Source organism: Rhinopithecus bieti, unplaced genomic scaffold (genome assembly GCF_001698545.2).
Source record: "Rhinopithecus bieti isolate Rb0 unplaced genomic scaffold, ASM169854v2 scaffold_62034, whole genome shotgun sequence".
NCBI classification, from domain to species: Eukaryota; Metazoa; Chordata; class Mammalia; order Primates; family Cercopithecidae; genus Rhinopithecus; species Rhinopithecus bieti.
The window spans coordinates 265876-282486 of record NW_016823752.1 but is presented as its reverse complement, the minus strand read 5'-3'; the positions used below and the strand labels follow the sequence as shown (position 1 = coordinate 282486).

Genomic DNA, 16611 nt, shown 5'->3' with positions numbered 1-16611 from the left:
AGAATAATATGACAACCCTGTCCACACCATCTAGCCTTAATGATATCTCAACACTTCCCCTTCTTTTCCAAGTCTTTTGACTTTTTTAAAGAAGGAAGTTTTCACAAATAGAGTTTAAGCCCCTAGACATAGTTCTAAAGGTGTCCGTGTGTCTGCACACAAGACTCATAGTGTCCGTGTCATCACCTCCTACTGTTTCATAATATCCTATAATCAGTTTCTCAGCTTCCATTCTGCTACCCTACAACTACTCTCCAGTAATCCTATGTGTAGGACCCTCCAGGAACCCCCACATCACTTGGAGCAAAGGCCACAGGCCCTGCAGCTCACCCCTGATGTCCTCCACCTGGTCCCCACAAACCTCTGGCACCCTGGTCTCCTTGCTGCTTCCTCTAGGCCTGGACGGCTCCACCCCAGGCCCTTTGCACAGAGGTTCCTTTTACCCAGACCCTCTGCCCCAGATGTCTGAGCAACCACCTTCATGCCCTCAAGCTTGGTCTTCAACAGCACCTCTCAACAGGCTCTGTTTTCACTACTTAAACCCACAGCTCACTCCCACTCCCACACCATACTTTCTGTTTCTTTACCCCTCTTTCCTTTTTCTGTGGCCTGCATTACCTGGCTGTGTATGAATGTATGTGTGTAAGTGTGTATGTGTGCATGTATAAGTGTGCATGTGTGTATGCATGTGTGTATGTGCATGTATGCATAACACACGTGTATGCACGCACATATATACACACGTATATGTTTGTATAAGTGTGCATGTGTGCATGCATGTGTGCACATGTACCTGTGTGCGTGCATGTGTGTATGTATACATGTGTGTATGCATGTGTGTATATATGCATGTGTGTATAAGTGTGTGTATGTGTATGTGTGCGCATGTGTATGCATGTGTGCATGTATGTATACATGTGTGTATATATGCATGTGTGTATGTATGCATGTGTATGTATGCATGTGTGTACGTGTGTGTGTGTGTATTCCATAGCATGTGTTGCCCTCTGACATGCTGTGCATTTTTCTTGTCTCTTGTATTATTATTCATGGCCTCTCTTCCCCACCAGGATCCTTGTCTGTCTTGCTCATTGATACATCCCAAGTACCTGGAACACTGTCTGGTATATTGCGGGTGTTTAGCACATCTTGAGAGGCTCAATGGATGAATAGTGTTAATTTTCATGGTTTAAAGCTTTATATAAACGGTACCATACTCGCTGCCATATTCGCTGCCGTACTCACTGTGTTGTACTGTGCACTTGTATTTTTGCTCCACATTCTGTTTTTGGCATTTATTCACATTAATCCATGTAGTTCTCATTTATTTTAACTGCCATGTGGTATTTCGCTGTATGTGCCCATTTCTTTATGGTTTCTCCCCGTGTTGGATATTCAGGGTGTGTCAGGTGCTTTGGACACACAGCGTTGTGAAGCATATTCCGTACACATCTTCTTGTACATGCATACTTCTTGTGGTAGTTCCTCTCTCACAGTGGATGGCCTATCAGAATGACTAGGGAATTCTGAGCTATTAGTTTGTTCCCCGAAATTCTGGTTCAGTTGATCTGGTCTGGGTTCAGGGCCGCAGTAATTTGTTTTCTTTTAAAGACATTCGTAGATGACTTTAAGGACAGCTAGGGTTGAGAACCACGGCTCCTGGCTCTAAGGGGCAGATCTGTGTTTGTGTTCCTGGGCATATCTAGAAAGAAAACATTGCTGGCTTGTCCTCTACGGCTCCAGTTTCCCTAAAGGTTGCTTTCAAAGTGGTGGCACCACGCGTGATCCCAGCGGTGAATGCAGATTCCCACGTTTTCATTAACACTCTTGAAGTTGTTTGACCCTCATAGGATGAGGGTGAAACGCATCCTCTTGTTCCCACAGCGTTCCCCTAATTCCAGGGGCTGAGTTTATTGGTCGTTAAAGCATCTTCTTTTGTGAAGGGACCGCTGATGTCCTTGACATAAAGATGTTAAAGATACATTTAGAAGGATCTTTATTTTTTTCCTGCTGCCGTACGAGGAACCCTTTCCGGCCCCGTGTTTCCCTGCCCTTCTTTCCAGCCGCAGATTTTACTCAGAACAACTTCAGTGCTGTGGACACAAAAACGTAGGCCTTGGAGAGGCCGGTCAGCCCTGCCTCGGGCTGCTGAGTGAGGCTGCTGAGTGAGGTGTCAGATGCGTTTGTTCCTCGTTTACTGATTCCTCGCAGACTGGGTTGTATGTGCCACCCTCTGAACACAGAGATCCAGGGCTGGCTGGCCCTGTGGCCCCGAGGAGCTCCGTCACCGGCCAGCGGGGAGGCGAACCCGTGGTGACCCACCCCGAGGCACTGCCAAGGGCTGAGCGAGGCGCCAGCAGCCCGGGGTCACCGTCCCAGGCCGGGCTCCGACCCGAGTCCGCAGGGTCCTCTCCAGGCACCTTCCATCTGGGTCTGGCTTCCACTCCTGGCCGCCGCGTCCTAATGTCCAGAACCAGGGGCGGCTGGAGGGGGTGCAGCGGAGAAGGGGGAGCGGGGGCAGCCGGGGAGGCAGGANCCTCGGGATGCAGCCGCCGGTGCCCGGGCCCCGGGCCTGCTGGACGCCGCAGGTGAGCGCGGGGCTGGGGGCGTCTCTCGGCTCCTGCGGGGGAGCGTGGGGACCCCGGGGCTGGGAGTGCAGGTCCCCGGCCGGCCCGGGCGGAACCTGTGCAGAGACGCGCCCGGGGTCCGGGCCCTGCGCCTCCTTCGAGCTCTGTCTTTGGAGCACTTTGCACTTCGCGCGGGGTAGGGCGTCCGTGCGTTCGTCCGTCCATTCGTTCTCCTCCCCCTGCCTCCTCCGCCTTTGCCTTTCTCTGGCTCTGTCCGTTCCTCTTCGCCTCTCTCCTGTTCTGTTTCATGAGGAAGAACAGGCGCCCCAAAGTGCGCTCCTTCCCCGTCTCTTCCGTGCATTCCAACCGACACGGCTCTCCGGGAAGCTTCCTTTCCAAGAGCCAGGTCGCCTTGGCCTGTGGGAACCTGCAGAGGCGCGCACGGAACCGGACCGTGTTGCTTGGTGTCAGGCCCCTCTCTCGTGCTTCTCCCCAGTGTGTTCACGGAACCCCGGTCCTTCCACTTCCCAGATCACGCCCGAGGCAGCCTTGGAGCCCGGCCCGGGCTGGAAAACAGGAAGCCTGTGGCGTGTTCGCAGGTTCGCAGGTTCGCAGGCCGGGCTCGGGGGCTGCGCTGGGAAGCGGCCAGGACTGGAACGATGCCGGGTGTTTTCCGGAGGGGGAGAGGGCTGCGCGGATTTCAAAACAACAGAGAAACAGAGTTCCCTAGAAAGTGAAGCTCTGACGGCTGCAGGGAGGGATGGCGCGATGTCCCGGGGGCTCTGCCGCTGCCTCAGAAATAAGCCAACACGAACTGCTGGGGATTAACCTCACAACCCTTTTACTGGGGCATCTTTGGGAAGTTTCTAAAAACCGGACGAGTTACTGTTATTTAAAATAATCAAAGAATTTGGCTTCTTTCTAAAAGAAACCACTATATACCTTCCACTCTCTAAAGCAAAATGCTCTATGGTCAAACGTATTAATGTGGATTCGACTATTAGTGTATAGTAATGATAACTATTTATTATTATTTATTAACTAGTTTTATCATTATTATATTAGAATGCCTTGAAGGTTTAAAAATAGCATTTGACTTAGATTTTCTTCTGACAAAGAACTTTAAACCTGAAAACATAATACTTGGAGCCGATCTTTTTAGTATATGAAACATTGGTGTATCTGGGGTAGGGTTATGGGTCGTTTTGTTTGGAGCTGGTCTTTTGCTAAAATGTATGAAGTATTGGTGTGTCTGGGGGTGGGTTATGGTCTTTCTGCTTTGGGGTATCTGGGGGTGGGTTATGGTCTTTCTGCTTTGGGGTACCTGGGGGTGGGTTATGGTTTGTTCTGCTTTGCCCTTCTTTGTTCACTGCCCTGGGCATGTGTAAAATCAGGACGAAAGAGAAATTGATGGCTGAGTGATTACAGTTTTACGTGGGATTATTACTTGGACACCATGACTGGTGTCCCCACATGATTAAATGGAACTCACGCTTCTTTTTGGGCGTTCCAGGCCCTGCTGGCAGGAAGGCCAGATCTTGGAACCCTTCCAAGCAGTGCCTCCCATGCTTTGTGACATTCCCCTTCCTGGCTCTGTGGAGTGGAGGAAGTGGGTCTGAGGGGCAGGGAGAGCCTGACCTCCAGCCTCGCGTGTCTTCCAGGCAGAACCAGGCATGGGCACAGGCTCCTGTGGTTCAGCTCCTCCAGCTAAGGCTGGGGTGGGAGCCAGGAAGGGGAGAGCCGGTCGGGTGGGAGAACTGGGGGCTGGTGGGGAGTGACAAGGTGATATTCTGAGATATCCTAGATGGGCTGCACCTGGGGAAGACTAGAGTTAGAAAAATCAGCGCACACAATAGCGGAGAGGTAGCTGTTGGCCCATTTAGCTTCACATCTCAGAACTCCTCCTTGCAACTCCAGTGGGAGAAATGCTGGTTAAGAATAACTGCTATGCCATCTTAAAGTTAACACTACCCTGATGATTAGCATATGCGTTACATTTATGAAAACCTATACATGAGAGCCCACGTATCATGTCTCTCTGGACGCTTATCACAATCTCAAGAGGTGGGTAAGCAGGTGCTTCTCATGATTCCATCCTACAAATCAGGAGACTGAAGGGCCTTCATTCATTCCGTACCAGGAGCTGTGTCTATGTCCTTATCTGAGCCCCGGGAACCGGCGACAAACAAGAGAGACAGAGCTCTCAGCTCTCACAGGGCTGTCTTCTCCCAAGCTCAGAGAGATTAAACGGCCACCCAAGACCACACAGTGGGTCTGGACAGACCCAGAATGGTTTGGGTCCGGTCCCTGTAAGCTGTCTGTGCAATAGAAACCTGTGAGTAGATATTTTAGTTAATAGTCGGGGCACTTAGGAGCACTTTAATTTTCACAGTGCACGTAATAGTATTTCCGCTAATGGGACGGGAACGTCAAGGAAATTATTCAGGTGATTTTAGTTATCTTTCTCCTAAGTGAAAGCCCCTTTCTGATGAAATCTGACCTTAAAATGCTTATCTCTTATGGTAATTGTAAAGATATCCACCTTCTTTTCTTGAGTTTATTTTTTTGTCTCATTTTTTTGCTGTGTCATGTATTTATAAAATGTATTTAAGGTTGGGAGTCTTCTTTTTGTTATCTCTATTATATCCAGAGTCAAAATATTACCATTGTGTAATTGAATGAGATAATTGGGAACCATTGCTCGCGGGGGCATGGGGTGGGACCAGGGGAGCATCACTGTAACAGACACTGGATGACGGACGTGTAAGCGCCAGGTCCTGGGCCACCAGCATGGCCTTGGGGCTCCTGGAGCTGTGCTCGCCCCTCGCCCCTGTGCTCGCCACCTGCTTGTCACCCCTGTAGGCTTATTCAGCATGACCCCTGCAGAAGCCGCCTTGGGAACCCGGGGGGCGCAGGCATGGCCCTGGCTGCAGGGACCCCACACCGCACGTGTTCCTGAGGCTGGATGTGGAAATTGCTCCCTGGACTGCACTGGGCTGCTGCCTCTAGTGTCTCAGTAGAGTGGCTTTCAGGAGGGCCTCACTCCACACTGGTGGTGCTGTGCTGAGGGGTGCACTGTGCCACCACCAGGCCCCCCAGGGAAGGCTCTGCCCTCCACCCACTGCCTGTGGGCGATGCATCCAGAGTGCCCTGTCCTCAGCCCTGCCTAAGTTTTCTCCACTGAACCTGGCCTTTTCCAATGCCTGCAGCGTGTGCCTCTGTCTGTCTGGCGTCCCCTCTGCCTCTCACACCTGGGGACACTCTGCAGGGGCAGGGGAGAGGGGGTGACTGTGGAGAGCACAGGGGTGAGTGGAGCTACTGTGCTCAGTGTGTCTGTGCAGCAGCATTTAAGAGAGGCCTTCAGGGAGTGCTTCGAGTGTCTGGCTGGGAGACAGCAGGTGCACAGGCCCTGTGGACGCTAGAACAAGCCTGTCTCTAAGGAGGCAGGAGATGGGGTGACCAGGGAGAGCCTGAGAATGCTGGCCTGCGGCCTGGAGGGTAACACCAAGGACAGTGCCACTGGCCACCTTGGTGCAGTGAGTCCGAGATGGGGGCAACCTGGCTGGCTGGTGGGAGCCAGTGGTTTATTACGTTAGCGAATGGAGTGATCTGGTCCCCTCCAAGGTGGAAGGTAAAAAGCGATTTGGGATGAGATTCTTGGGACAGGTGTAACTTTGCAAGGGTCAAGAGGCAGGCAGGGTAGGGTGACTGTGCCGGGGGCTGTGCTGAGTCCGAGAGGGCCTGGAAGGAAGGCCGTGCCCCAGGCCTCGCCCTTGCTGGGTCAGCTGGATAAAAATGGCTGTCTCAGATCAGCAGAGCGATTCTGCGTCTGCACATTGATTTAGTTTTGCGAAACTCATTTCTGAGGATGTAACAATCCCTTCCTTGGGCGCAATAACCTTGCCTTGCCATTGAGCTCTGCTGATGGGATTGCAGAAGTGTAAATCTTTGGACATGGACCTTCTAGAATGTGGACAATGTCTGCATGGCCGTCCTGGCTGCCGGCGGCTCTCCAGTGTGCTGTCTGCTCTCCCTGCACACGTGCACTCACACATGTGCACACACACAAATGTTGATTTTCAAAATCTTGGAGTAGGAAGACTTTACCATGGTTTTTAAAAATCCCCTATTTTGTTTGGAGTCACATAGGGATCAAAATGATTTAGTTTTCAAAAAATAAAACAAAGCAAAACAGATGGCACAGCTGGACAGCTGCTGGGTGCGTTCCTCTCTCCCTGCCCCTCCCCTGGTGGCAGCCCCCTCCCCCTCCGGGTGCAGCTGTGATAGGCGGGTAGAGAGGGTGTGTCCGTGAGCCAGTGGTGATGATAAAACAGTAAACAAAAGATGCTCCCGTCCTCCCGGGGACACCAAGGGGAGAACGTCAGAGGAAGAGGCAGCCAATGGGATGGAGTCCCTTCTAGTTTGCTTTCTTGAGTTCTGTGACAGAATTAGGTTTGGCCGCAAATACCAGGCTCTCCAGTATAGTGGCTTAAGATCCAGAGATTTTATTCTGTTATCTAATGGAAGTTGTGGTCGAGGTGGGCCGGAGGGCAGGCGGGATGGAAGTTAGGGGTGGTCCCGAGGGGGGCCCGGGAGGCCCAGGTGGGAATTGGGGTTGTGCCGCTAAGATGGGCCAGGGGCAGGCGGATGGAAGTTAGGGGTGGTCCCCGAGGTGGACCGAGGCAGGCGGGGATGAAGTTGGGGTGGTCCCTAAGGTGGAGCGGGAAGGCAGGTGGAAGTTGGCCCTAAGGTGGGCCCAGGAGGCAGGCGGGATGGAAGTTAAGGGGTGGTCCGAGGTGAGCCGGAGCAGGCCGAGATGGAAGTTGGGTGGTCCCAAGGGTGGACGGCGGAGGCAGGTGGGAAGTTGGGGTGGTCCCGAGGTGCGGCGCGGGAGGCCAGACGGGGATGGAAGTTGGGGGTGGTGCCCCGAGGTGGACCGGGAGGGACAGGCGGGGATGGAAGTTGGGGTGGTCGCCTAAGGTGGACGCGGGAGGCAGGTGGGAAGTTGGGGGTGGTCCTAAGGTGGGCCAGGAGGGCGAGGCGGATGGAAGTTAGGGGTGGTCCCCGAGGTGGACCGGGAGGGCAGGCCGAGGATGGAAGTTGGGGGTGGTCGCCTAAAAAAGGTGGACCGGGGAGGCAGTGGGAAGTTGGGGTGGTCCCGACGAGGTGGGCGCGGGAGGGCAGACGGGGATGGAAGTTGGGGGTGCCCCGAGGTGGACCAGGGAGGCCCAGGCGGGATGGAAGTTGGGGGGTGGGCCCCGAGGTGGGCCGGGAGGCAGGTGGGGATGGAAGTTGGGGGTGGTCCCCGAGGTGGGCCGGGAGGCAGGCGGGATGGAAGTTGAGGGTGGTCCCCGAGGTGGGCCGGGAGGCAGGTGGGGATAGTGCATCCCAGGACCCCGGGCAACAGAGCTCGGCCCAGAGCCTGCCGGGCTGACACCCGCCCGAGCCTGAGCCCTCACTGACAGGTCCTCGCCTTTCTCCCCACAGAAGGGCTTTCGAGGAGGAAGAAGACGTCGCTGTGGTTTGTGGGGTCTCTGCTGCTGGTGTCTGTCTTCATAGTGACCGTCGGGCTGGCTGCCACCACCAGGACAGAGAACGTGACCGTGGGGGGCTACTACCCAGGGATCATTGTGAGTGCGCTGAGCGGGCGGCCTGGGCCGGGGAGGGCAGGGTGGCGTGTGGCTGTCTCAGGGTGGAGCCCATGCCAGCTCACAGGGCTGGGGCTGAAGGTGGGGAGGTTCGATCGGTGCTTGTGGTCGGGGTTACGGCCCCCACAGACGTGCACATCCCAATCCCCAGGACCTGGGACGGTGGCAGGTCCAAGGCAGAGGGGGATTTGGGTTGAGGTCCAAGCTGACCGTGAAATAGGGCCAGGTGCCCTCCATCGTCCAGGTTGGCCTAATGTGGTCACAGGGTGACCAGGGTGTGGGAGGGGGGCCAGAGCCCGGCGACGGGAAATGTCCAAGGTGGAGGAGGGGCCAGGAGCCCAGGATGTCCGAAAAGGCCAGACACAGCCTCCCCCAGCGTCCCAGAAGGGTTTTACCCTGAGGGACCAGGTCGACCACCATAGCTGTGGAACCATGGAAGGGGAAAGTGACTTTAAACAATTCCTGCCAAGAAGCGATGGACTACAGATCGTATTAGTGACGCCATCACGTGGGAACGGCCAGAAGGTGGTGGTGCTGACCTCATCCACCTCGCAGGCCAGATTTTGGACAGTAAGGCAGCGAGGTAAATTGATGGTAACCTAATTGGCAAGAATTGGTCACCCGGATTCGAAAGTATCAAGGTTTTTTGAACTATGAAATTACGTCCTCTGTCGTTAGCAAAAAAATTTGTCCTAAGTGCCCGTGTTCTGCGTAGTGAACCTCTGTCGGAGTGGCTTGGATCTGCTGCGATGCCCTTCACGTGCCCCAGAGCCCGGTTGCTATGCCATGAAGTGCTAAAGCAAGATTTGAAAATGCGGCTTCTTCAATCTCGTTACTCTCACCTGAAGTACTAGCAAGATTGGTAATGATATTGATGACAGTCAGCAAAGATGAAAGATTTTTGGCACTCAGTATTTAGAAATATTTTACAAATATTGTTTATTTCACCTTTATATTTTCCTTTGTTTAATCTTAAGGTGTGCCTTATACGTCTACACTATCTACCTGTGTGTAGTTTATAAATAAACATATACAAATAGTATCTGTGCAGAAAAAGCTTTATCAGTAAAATTGGAAGAGGCCAATGGTGTGGGGACCCTGGCCTCATGTGAGGGGCTTTTCTGCTTCCTGGGCAGAGAGGGGAGCCCGGAGGGCAAGTGGCTGTGAGGAGGGACCTCCCAAGTGATTTGCAGAACATGAAGATCAACCTTGAGTAGCTGTTTTTCTTTTGTTTGTTCTCAAGCTTATTGAAGAGCTCCCTCAAAAATACCGTAATCAAAAACATCAATGGCTAATGCTCGAGCTGTGCTCTATAAAGAATCTACTTGCTGGGCGGTGAATTAACGCTGTGCTGACCAGGTTGAAATGACTTTAGCCCAGACAGTTCTGAGAGCCAACTAGGGAGACGACAAATCAAATCAGCCTCAAGGAAACGTGGCTAAGAGTCATTTCTGTGGAGACTCGCGCCAATGTAGAGGCTTCAGAGAAAAAGCTGATCTCAGAAGAAGCGGCCAGAACATGAAAACATCTCAACATTTTGAAGAAAGGTGTGTTTTTTTCAAATCCCCCAAAAATAAAACGTAGTGAAACATATTTTAATACACGTATATTGAAGTGAAATTTTGATATTTTTGAACTGTGGTATTTGGAAGCTCAGCACATGAAAACATGCTCCTGTTACCCCTGGAGAATTCTCAAACCATTGGTGAAAGCCACATGTGTACATGTCTGTCACCACAGACGCACAGACACAATTACAGAAAAGGCAAAACTACTTACATAAAGAAGTCCGGTTTCCAGTGCATTAAACTTCACACCACAGCCCCAGGAACTCCAAGGCTGTGCCGGGCGGGACGCCCCTTCCAACGGATGCTCACTGGGAAGCGTAACCGGCCCGGCACACCTGCACGCGAGTAGGAGCCGTCTTAGGCCTCGGCCTGATCGTTGGCAGCTCCGAGTTGTCTGCGGGAGGCACTTTTGCCGGTGGCTCTGAATCAGATTTTTGGGGGTGTTGCTGAAACGCATATTCTTCGCACTGATTTTAAAAATTCCTCTGCCAGGCAGGGCACGGTGGCTCAAGCCTGTAATCCCAGCACTTTGGGAGGCCGAGACGGGTGGATCACGAGGTCAGAAGATCGAGACCATCCTGGCTAACACGGTGAAACCCCGTCTCTACTAAAAAATACAAAAAACTAGCCAGGCGAGGTGGTGGGTGCCTGTAGTCCCAGCTACTCGGGAGGCTGAGGCAGAAGAATGGCGTAAACCCAGGAGGCGGAGCTTGCAGTGAGCTGAGATTGCACCACTGTACTCCAGCCTGGGTGACAGAGCAAGACTCCGTCTCAAAAAAAAAAAAAAAAAAAAAAATCCTCTGCCAGGTGCATGTCATCTGCCAGGACGGGCCCTGGGTGGAGGGAGCAGGTGCCCGGCTGCTGGCCTCTATTCTAAGATAGCACAGTCCCATGTCTATTTCCCGACATCCTGGCATCATTTTCTGCCCGGAGCTGGGGCTTCCTGTGGAGCAAGGGGGCTCCGCTGGACCCCTGGTGGCCTGTCCTGCAGCCCGGGGCCTCTCTGCGCCTGGCCCAGGAGCTGTTTCCCCACACCAGGCACCTCCCTGCTGACGGCCTGCCCTGCTCACTCTCCCAAAGCAGCAGCCACAGGTAGGCCATCTGAGCAGGTGTCACAGGTGGCCCTGGTGCCTGGCAACCCTTCTTTTGAAACACAGCTGTAGTTCCCTAATGCCTTACCCAGGAGCCATGCTCAGGGGCATCTCAGGCCTGGAGAAGACGGGGCAGGTGTTGGTGCTTGGTGGCCTTGGGTCTCCGAGAAGATGTTGTCTCTGGGGGACGAGTGGGATCCTCTCTTACCGCACGGTCACAAGCCAAACGGACGCATCAGTAAAAACCCCTGAGTAGAGAAGACAGGATGGGTGACGTTGCAGAGACGCCTGCCCAATGCCAGCAGATGCACCTGATGCTCAGTGGTTGAGGTTCTTGAGGTGGGGATGTCTGGCCTTCGTCCCTGGATATAATGCCTTTGAGGGTGGGATATTTGCTGTTAAATGTCGGTGTTAAGCTTCCAGGAATGCTAATGAGTGTTTCTCTCTCGTTCTTCCTTTGGTTTTAGCTCGGCTTCGGATCTTTCTTAGGAATTATTGGCATCAACTTGGTGGAGAATAGAAGGCAAATGGTGAGAAAGTACATTGCTTCTTTCAAATGTGGGGAGGTGGGGATCATGAGCCCTTCATCAGGGGATGGTACAGCTGCGCTGGGGCTCTGAGAAGAGTTAGCCCCACCTCCCCAACACATTGGTGTCTACGGGACCAGCTCTGAGGTTCCCGGACTGTGGCCTGCACAGTCCTGGGTGCAGGGTTCAGCGGGTACCATTCACACCTTAGTCTAAGCGAGCATGGCCCTGGGTTGCTGGTGCATCAACCTCACGTGGTGTGCAGCCACCAATGGTGAGGGCTGGGAAGCTCAGGGAGTGCATGAAGTTTGGGACGGGGGTGGCAAATTAAGTTAAGTCCTAGTGTGTAAAGTTCAGGCAAAAACATGTGCACAAGCCTCTCTTCCTTTTGAACCAGTGGCTCTAGAGTCCTGTTTTTCATCTGAGTTTGGCTGTTTATCTTGCCCAGACTAAGAGGAGAGGTAAAGACATAAAACCAGGAGGGAGCCCCTAGTTCACACGGCAGCGATGCAGAGTGAAATCTAGACGCTGCCAGTCCGTGATATTAGTGGCTGCATGCGTGGCAACAGCGTTCAGGTTCAGCTGGAGTCCGTTTTGTTGATGCACTGCTTTGGGGACTGTAACTTTAAAAACAAAAACTGGTTAATGTTGACAGTTCACGGTGGCAGCCAGGATTGAATTTTAAGAGCAGGGTTTAGAGGGGAGGTATTTGGGCCACTTCTGCCTCATCTCCCAGTTGTTGCCTCAGACCAGGCTGGAGTTCTCATCTCTTCCCTGTGCTGGCTGTCATCTTATCCAGTGTGCAAATGACCTGTGTCGGGTCCCCAACCCCTGCCTGCTCCCAGTTCCCAGGCTGAGAGGGAGGGTGCGATGGCTGGGCCATGGTGTGTGCCCCCGGAACCCTGTGTATTAGTCTGTTTTCATGCTGCTGATAAAGACATGCCCAAGACTGAGTAATTTACAAAAGGAAGAGGTTTAATGGGACTTAGAGTTCCGCGTGGCTGGGGAAGCCTCACTGTCATGGCAGAAGGCAACGAGGAGCAAGTCATGTCTTACGTGGATGGCAGCAGGCAGAGAGAGAGCGTGTGCAGGAAACTCCCCCTTATAATAACCATCAGATCTTGTGAGACTCACTGTCATGAGAACAGCACGGGAAAGACCTGCCCCCATGATTCAGTTGCCTCCCACCAGGTCCCTCCCACAACACGTGAGGATTCAAGGTGAGATTCGGGTGAGGACACAGCCAAGCCAGATCACCCCATATGGGACCCAGCAAACTCCCACTGCTGCCCCGGAGACTGACCCTTGGGCAGATGGAGCCTCATCGTGTGAGGGTGGGAGGTCCCTGGAGGGTTGGGGGGTGGCTGCAGAGACACTGGGATTCTGGTAGAGCAAAGTGTTCTGTTCTGTATATTGAAGACAGTGTGCTCTGCAGGGCGAGCTGCCGTTCTTCGCTAGCAGTTGCAAAGAGATGGAGAGATAGCCCCGGCATTTCCTCTCCCACCCACCCCCTGTTGTTGGCTCCCGACTGTGGGTGTCACAGCTGACCAGGGCGGGCGAAGGCCTCACACACACCAGTCTGCAGAATGGCATTGGAAACAGAGGCCACCTTTGGGAGCCAGTATGCCCCCATGATAGTCTCTAGACAGCATCTCTTCAGAGTCTGGGGCTGCTTGGTGCCTGCAGGGAGTTGAGTGGACCTGGGGATGGAAGGCCTCCTGAAGGTTTTTCCGTAAGATTTCCCCAAAGAGGCAGAAGCTGGGTATGAAGCTGGGCTTTAGCGATGCACAGGATGGGTGGGCAGTGTGGGTCTGTTTTTCTTTCCTTTTAAAAAAAATGGCTTTAATGAGATATAGTCCACATTCCATATAACTCATCCATTTAAAGCACACAGTTCAGTGGTTTTTAGGTATTCACAGATACGTGAACCATCAGCACAACCAGTGTTAAAACATGAATCACCTCAGCAAGAAACCCACACCCTTCTGTTAGCACTTACCGACCCAGCCTAAGCAACCAGGAATCAGCTCCTATCTCTGTAGATTCCTACTCTGGGCTTATGTGTGGAGGGAGTAACAAGTAATATGTGGTCTGTGTCTGGTGTCTGGCACTGCGCATTGTGTCTTTAAACTTCCTCCAAATTTCCTTGCTTTCTATGGCTGAATAATAATCCACTATATGGGCCAGACACGGTGGCTCATGCCTGTAATCTCAGCACTTTGGGAGTCCAAGGTGGGTGGATCACGAGTTCAGGAGTTCAAGACCAGCCTGACCAACATGGTGAAACCTCATCTCTACTAAAAATACAAAATTAGCCGGGCGCAGTGGTGCGCACCTGTAATCCCAGCTACTCAAGAGGCTGAGGCAGGAGAATCACTTGAACTTGGGGGGCAGGGGTTGTGGTGAGCCGAGATTGCACCATTGCACTCCAGCCTGGGTGACAGAGCAAGACTCTGTCTCAAATAATAATAATAACAATGATAATAATAATAATAATCCACTGTACAGATGTGCCACACATATCCATTGACCAGTTGATGGACATTACAGCTGTTTCCACCCTTTAGCGCTTGTGAATAATGCTGCTGTGAACATTTGTACATAGGTTTCTGTGTGAAAACGCATTTTCATTTCTTTGGGCATGTACCTAGGAGTGGAACTGCTGGGTCATACAGTAATGCTGTTTAATCATTTGAGGAATTGCCACACTGTTTTCCAAAGTGGCTGCCCTATGTTACATTCCCACAGACAGGCATGAGGGCTCCAGTTCCTCCACTCCCTCACCAGCACTCGTCACTCTCTGACTGTTATTGATTCTAGCCATCTAATGTGTGTTGAGTGGTATCTCATCGTGGTTTTGATTGCATTTCCCTGATGATTAGTGAAGTTGAGCATCTCTTCACGTGCCTTTGGCCATTTGCATATGTTCTTGGAAAAGTGTCTGTTCGTTTCCGTTGCTCATTTTTGTATTGGACTGCCTTTTCCTGTTGAGTCGTCAGAGTCATTTATCTATTCTAGAAACAAGTCCCTTCTCAGATATGTGATTTGCAAATATTTCTTCAAACTCTGTACACTGCCTTTTCACTTTCTTAATGGCGTCCTTTGAGGCACAAGTTTTTAATTTTGATGAACTCTAATTTGTTTTGTCTTTTGTTGTCTGTGCTTTTGGTGTCATATCTAAGAATCTTTTGCAAATCTAAGGACATGAAGATTTACCCCTAGAGTTTTCTACAAGAGTTTTATAGTTTTAACTCTTCCATCTGGGTTTGTGATCCACTTTGAGTTAACTTTTGTGTATGGTATGAGGTAGGGGTTATTATAGCTTTAACTCTTCCATCTGGTTCTGTGTTCCACCTTGAGTTAACTTTCTTCATGGTGTGAGGTAGGGACCCATGTTCATGCATTTGTGGACATCCAGTTGTCCAAGCACCATTTGCTGAAAAGACTGTTCTTTTCACATTGAATGGTCTTCGCACCCTCATTGAAAATTAATTGGCCATAGATATATGGGTTTATTTGTGGATTTTTAATTATATTCTTTTAATCTGTATGTCTTTGCTTGAGCTGGTACCACAGTCTTGATTACTGTAGCTTTATAGTTAGTTTGAAATAAGGGCTTGTGAGTCTCCCAGCTTTGTTCTTTTTCAGAATAATTTTGGCAATTCTGAATCCCTTGCCATTCCATATGAATTTTAGAATCAACTGGTCAATTTCTACAAGGAAGCCAGCTGGGATTCTGGTAGGGATGTGTTGATTCTGTAGCTCAGTGTAGGGAGTATAACCATTTTAATGTTAAGTATCCCAATCCATGAACATGGAATGCTTTCCCAGTTATTTAGACCTTCTTTAGTTTTTAAAAACAATGTTTTGTAGTTTTTAGAGTGTAAGTTTTGTATCAAATTTACTTATTCTTCAGTATTTATCAAATGAAGTACTTACCGAATTAAATTTATTCTTAAGTACTTTATTCTTTCTGAGGCTATTTTGAGTGGAATTGTTTTCTTAATTTAACTTCTGGGTTGTCCATTGCAAGTGTTTAGAAATACAATTGACTTTTTATGTTGATCTAATATCTGCAGCCCTGTGGAACTCATTTCTTTCTTCTAGTAGTTGTTTAAAAAATTGATTCCTTAGGATTTTTTTTAATCTACTAGAGTATGTCAAATAGAAATACTTTTGCTTCTTTCTTTCCAATCTGGATGCGGGGGGACCATTTCTATGGCTTCGGTAAAAGCACATGGGTACTGGAATGACAGGATAAAGACCCAGGAGTGACGACCACTGCCAGAGCTGTGTGGTGTTCACCTGTCCATGGGGTTTCCTCACCTGGGTAAGGAGGGCACCCAGATGCCCCAGACCAGAGCCTCTGAGGGGTTGTCTGTGATGCCTGTGCAAGCTCATTTCTGCCTTTTCAGGAGAGGGATTCTTCTGGGTTAATGTTGTATAGTGAACCCATATTTCACAATCTCACATTAATTTAATACTTGTGGTAGCTGGAACCTGGCTGCCGTGACTGCTGCGTGATCCTAGGAAACTTACTGAAGTATTTCAGCCTCAGTTTCTTCATTTGCATGGTGGCTGGGAACATTTGAGCCAATGCACATGAGAATGTCTTGTTCATGACAGGTTTTGAGAAAACAGTGGCCATTGTTCTACACTGGTTTTAAGTGCATAGATGTCAGAACATTCAAGTTATTTCAAAAGGCAGCAAGGCAGGCTGTGAATGTCAGCTAGAGAGAGAATGAGTGTATTTCCAATGCTTCCAGATACACATGAACACTTTTTTTCTCGATTTATTTTTATTTTAAATTTTCACCATTGAAAGCTTTAAGCACATACAAGGGTGAAGAGAATCGCGTCATGAACCCTCTGTGCCCCCCACCCAACTCCATCACTTGTCTAGTTCACCCCCAGCCTGCTTCTTCTCTTCCCATGTTGTTCAGAAGCAAATGCCAGACATGGCATCATTTCATTTATAAAGATTTCACTCTGTTCACTTAAGGGATGGAATCTGATCATTAGGAATTGCTTCATCATTATCTCTGCCCATTATCATGTTAGTCTCCGGTGACATCTGAAGAATGCCCCAAATCACATCAGCTTTAGATATTTTTCCACTGCTGAATGAGTTACTGTTTGCTCCTCACCCAAACAGACATATGAATCATTGATTTCAGGAAGAGCTCTGTAAGCTGATACAATCCCACAGG

General features: G+C 50.7%; 1 protein-coding gene across 1 annotated transcript in view; it reads left to right on the top strand.

The window, feature by feature from the left end:
• The first annotated feature begins 2543 nt into the window (after positions 1 to 2543).
• The window catches only part of TMEM255B (transmembrane protein 255B), a 37916-nt gene continuing 23848 nt past the window's right edge, over positions 2544 to 16611 (top strand). Inside the window, 4 exon segments of the mRNA XM_017861830.1 lie at positions 2544 to 2565; positions 2568 to 2588; positions 8055 to 8197; positions 11342 to 11404. Of these exon segments, the coding sequence (XP_017717319.1) occupies positions 2544 to 2565; positions 2568 to 2588; positions 8055 to 8197; positions 11342 to 11404 (249 nt within the window).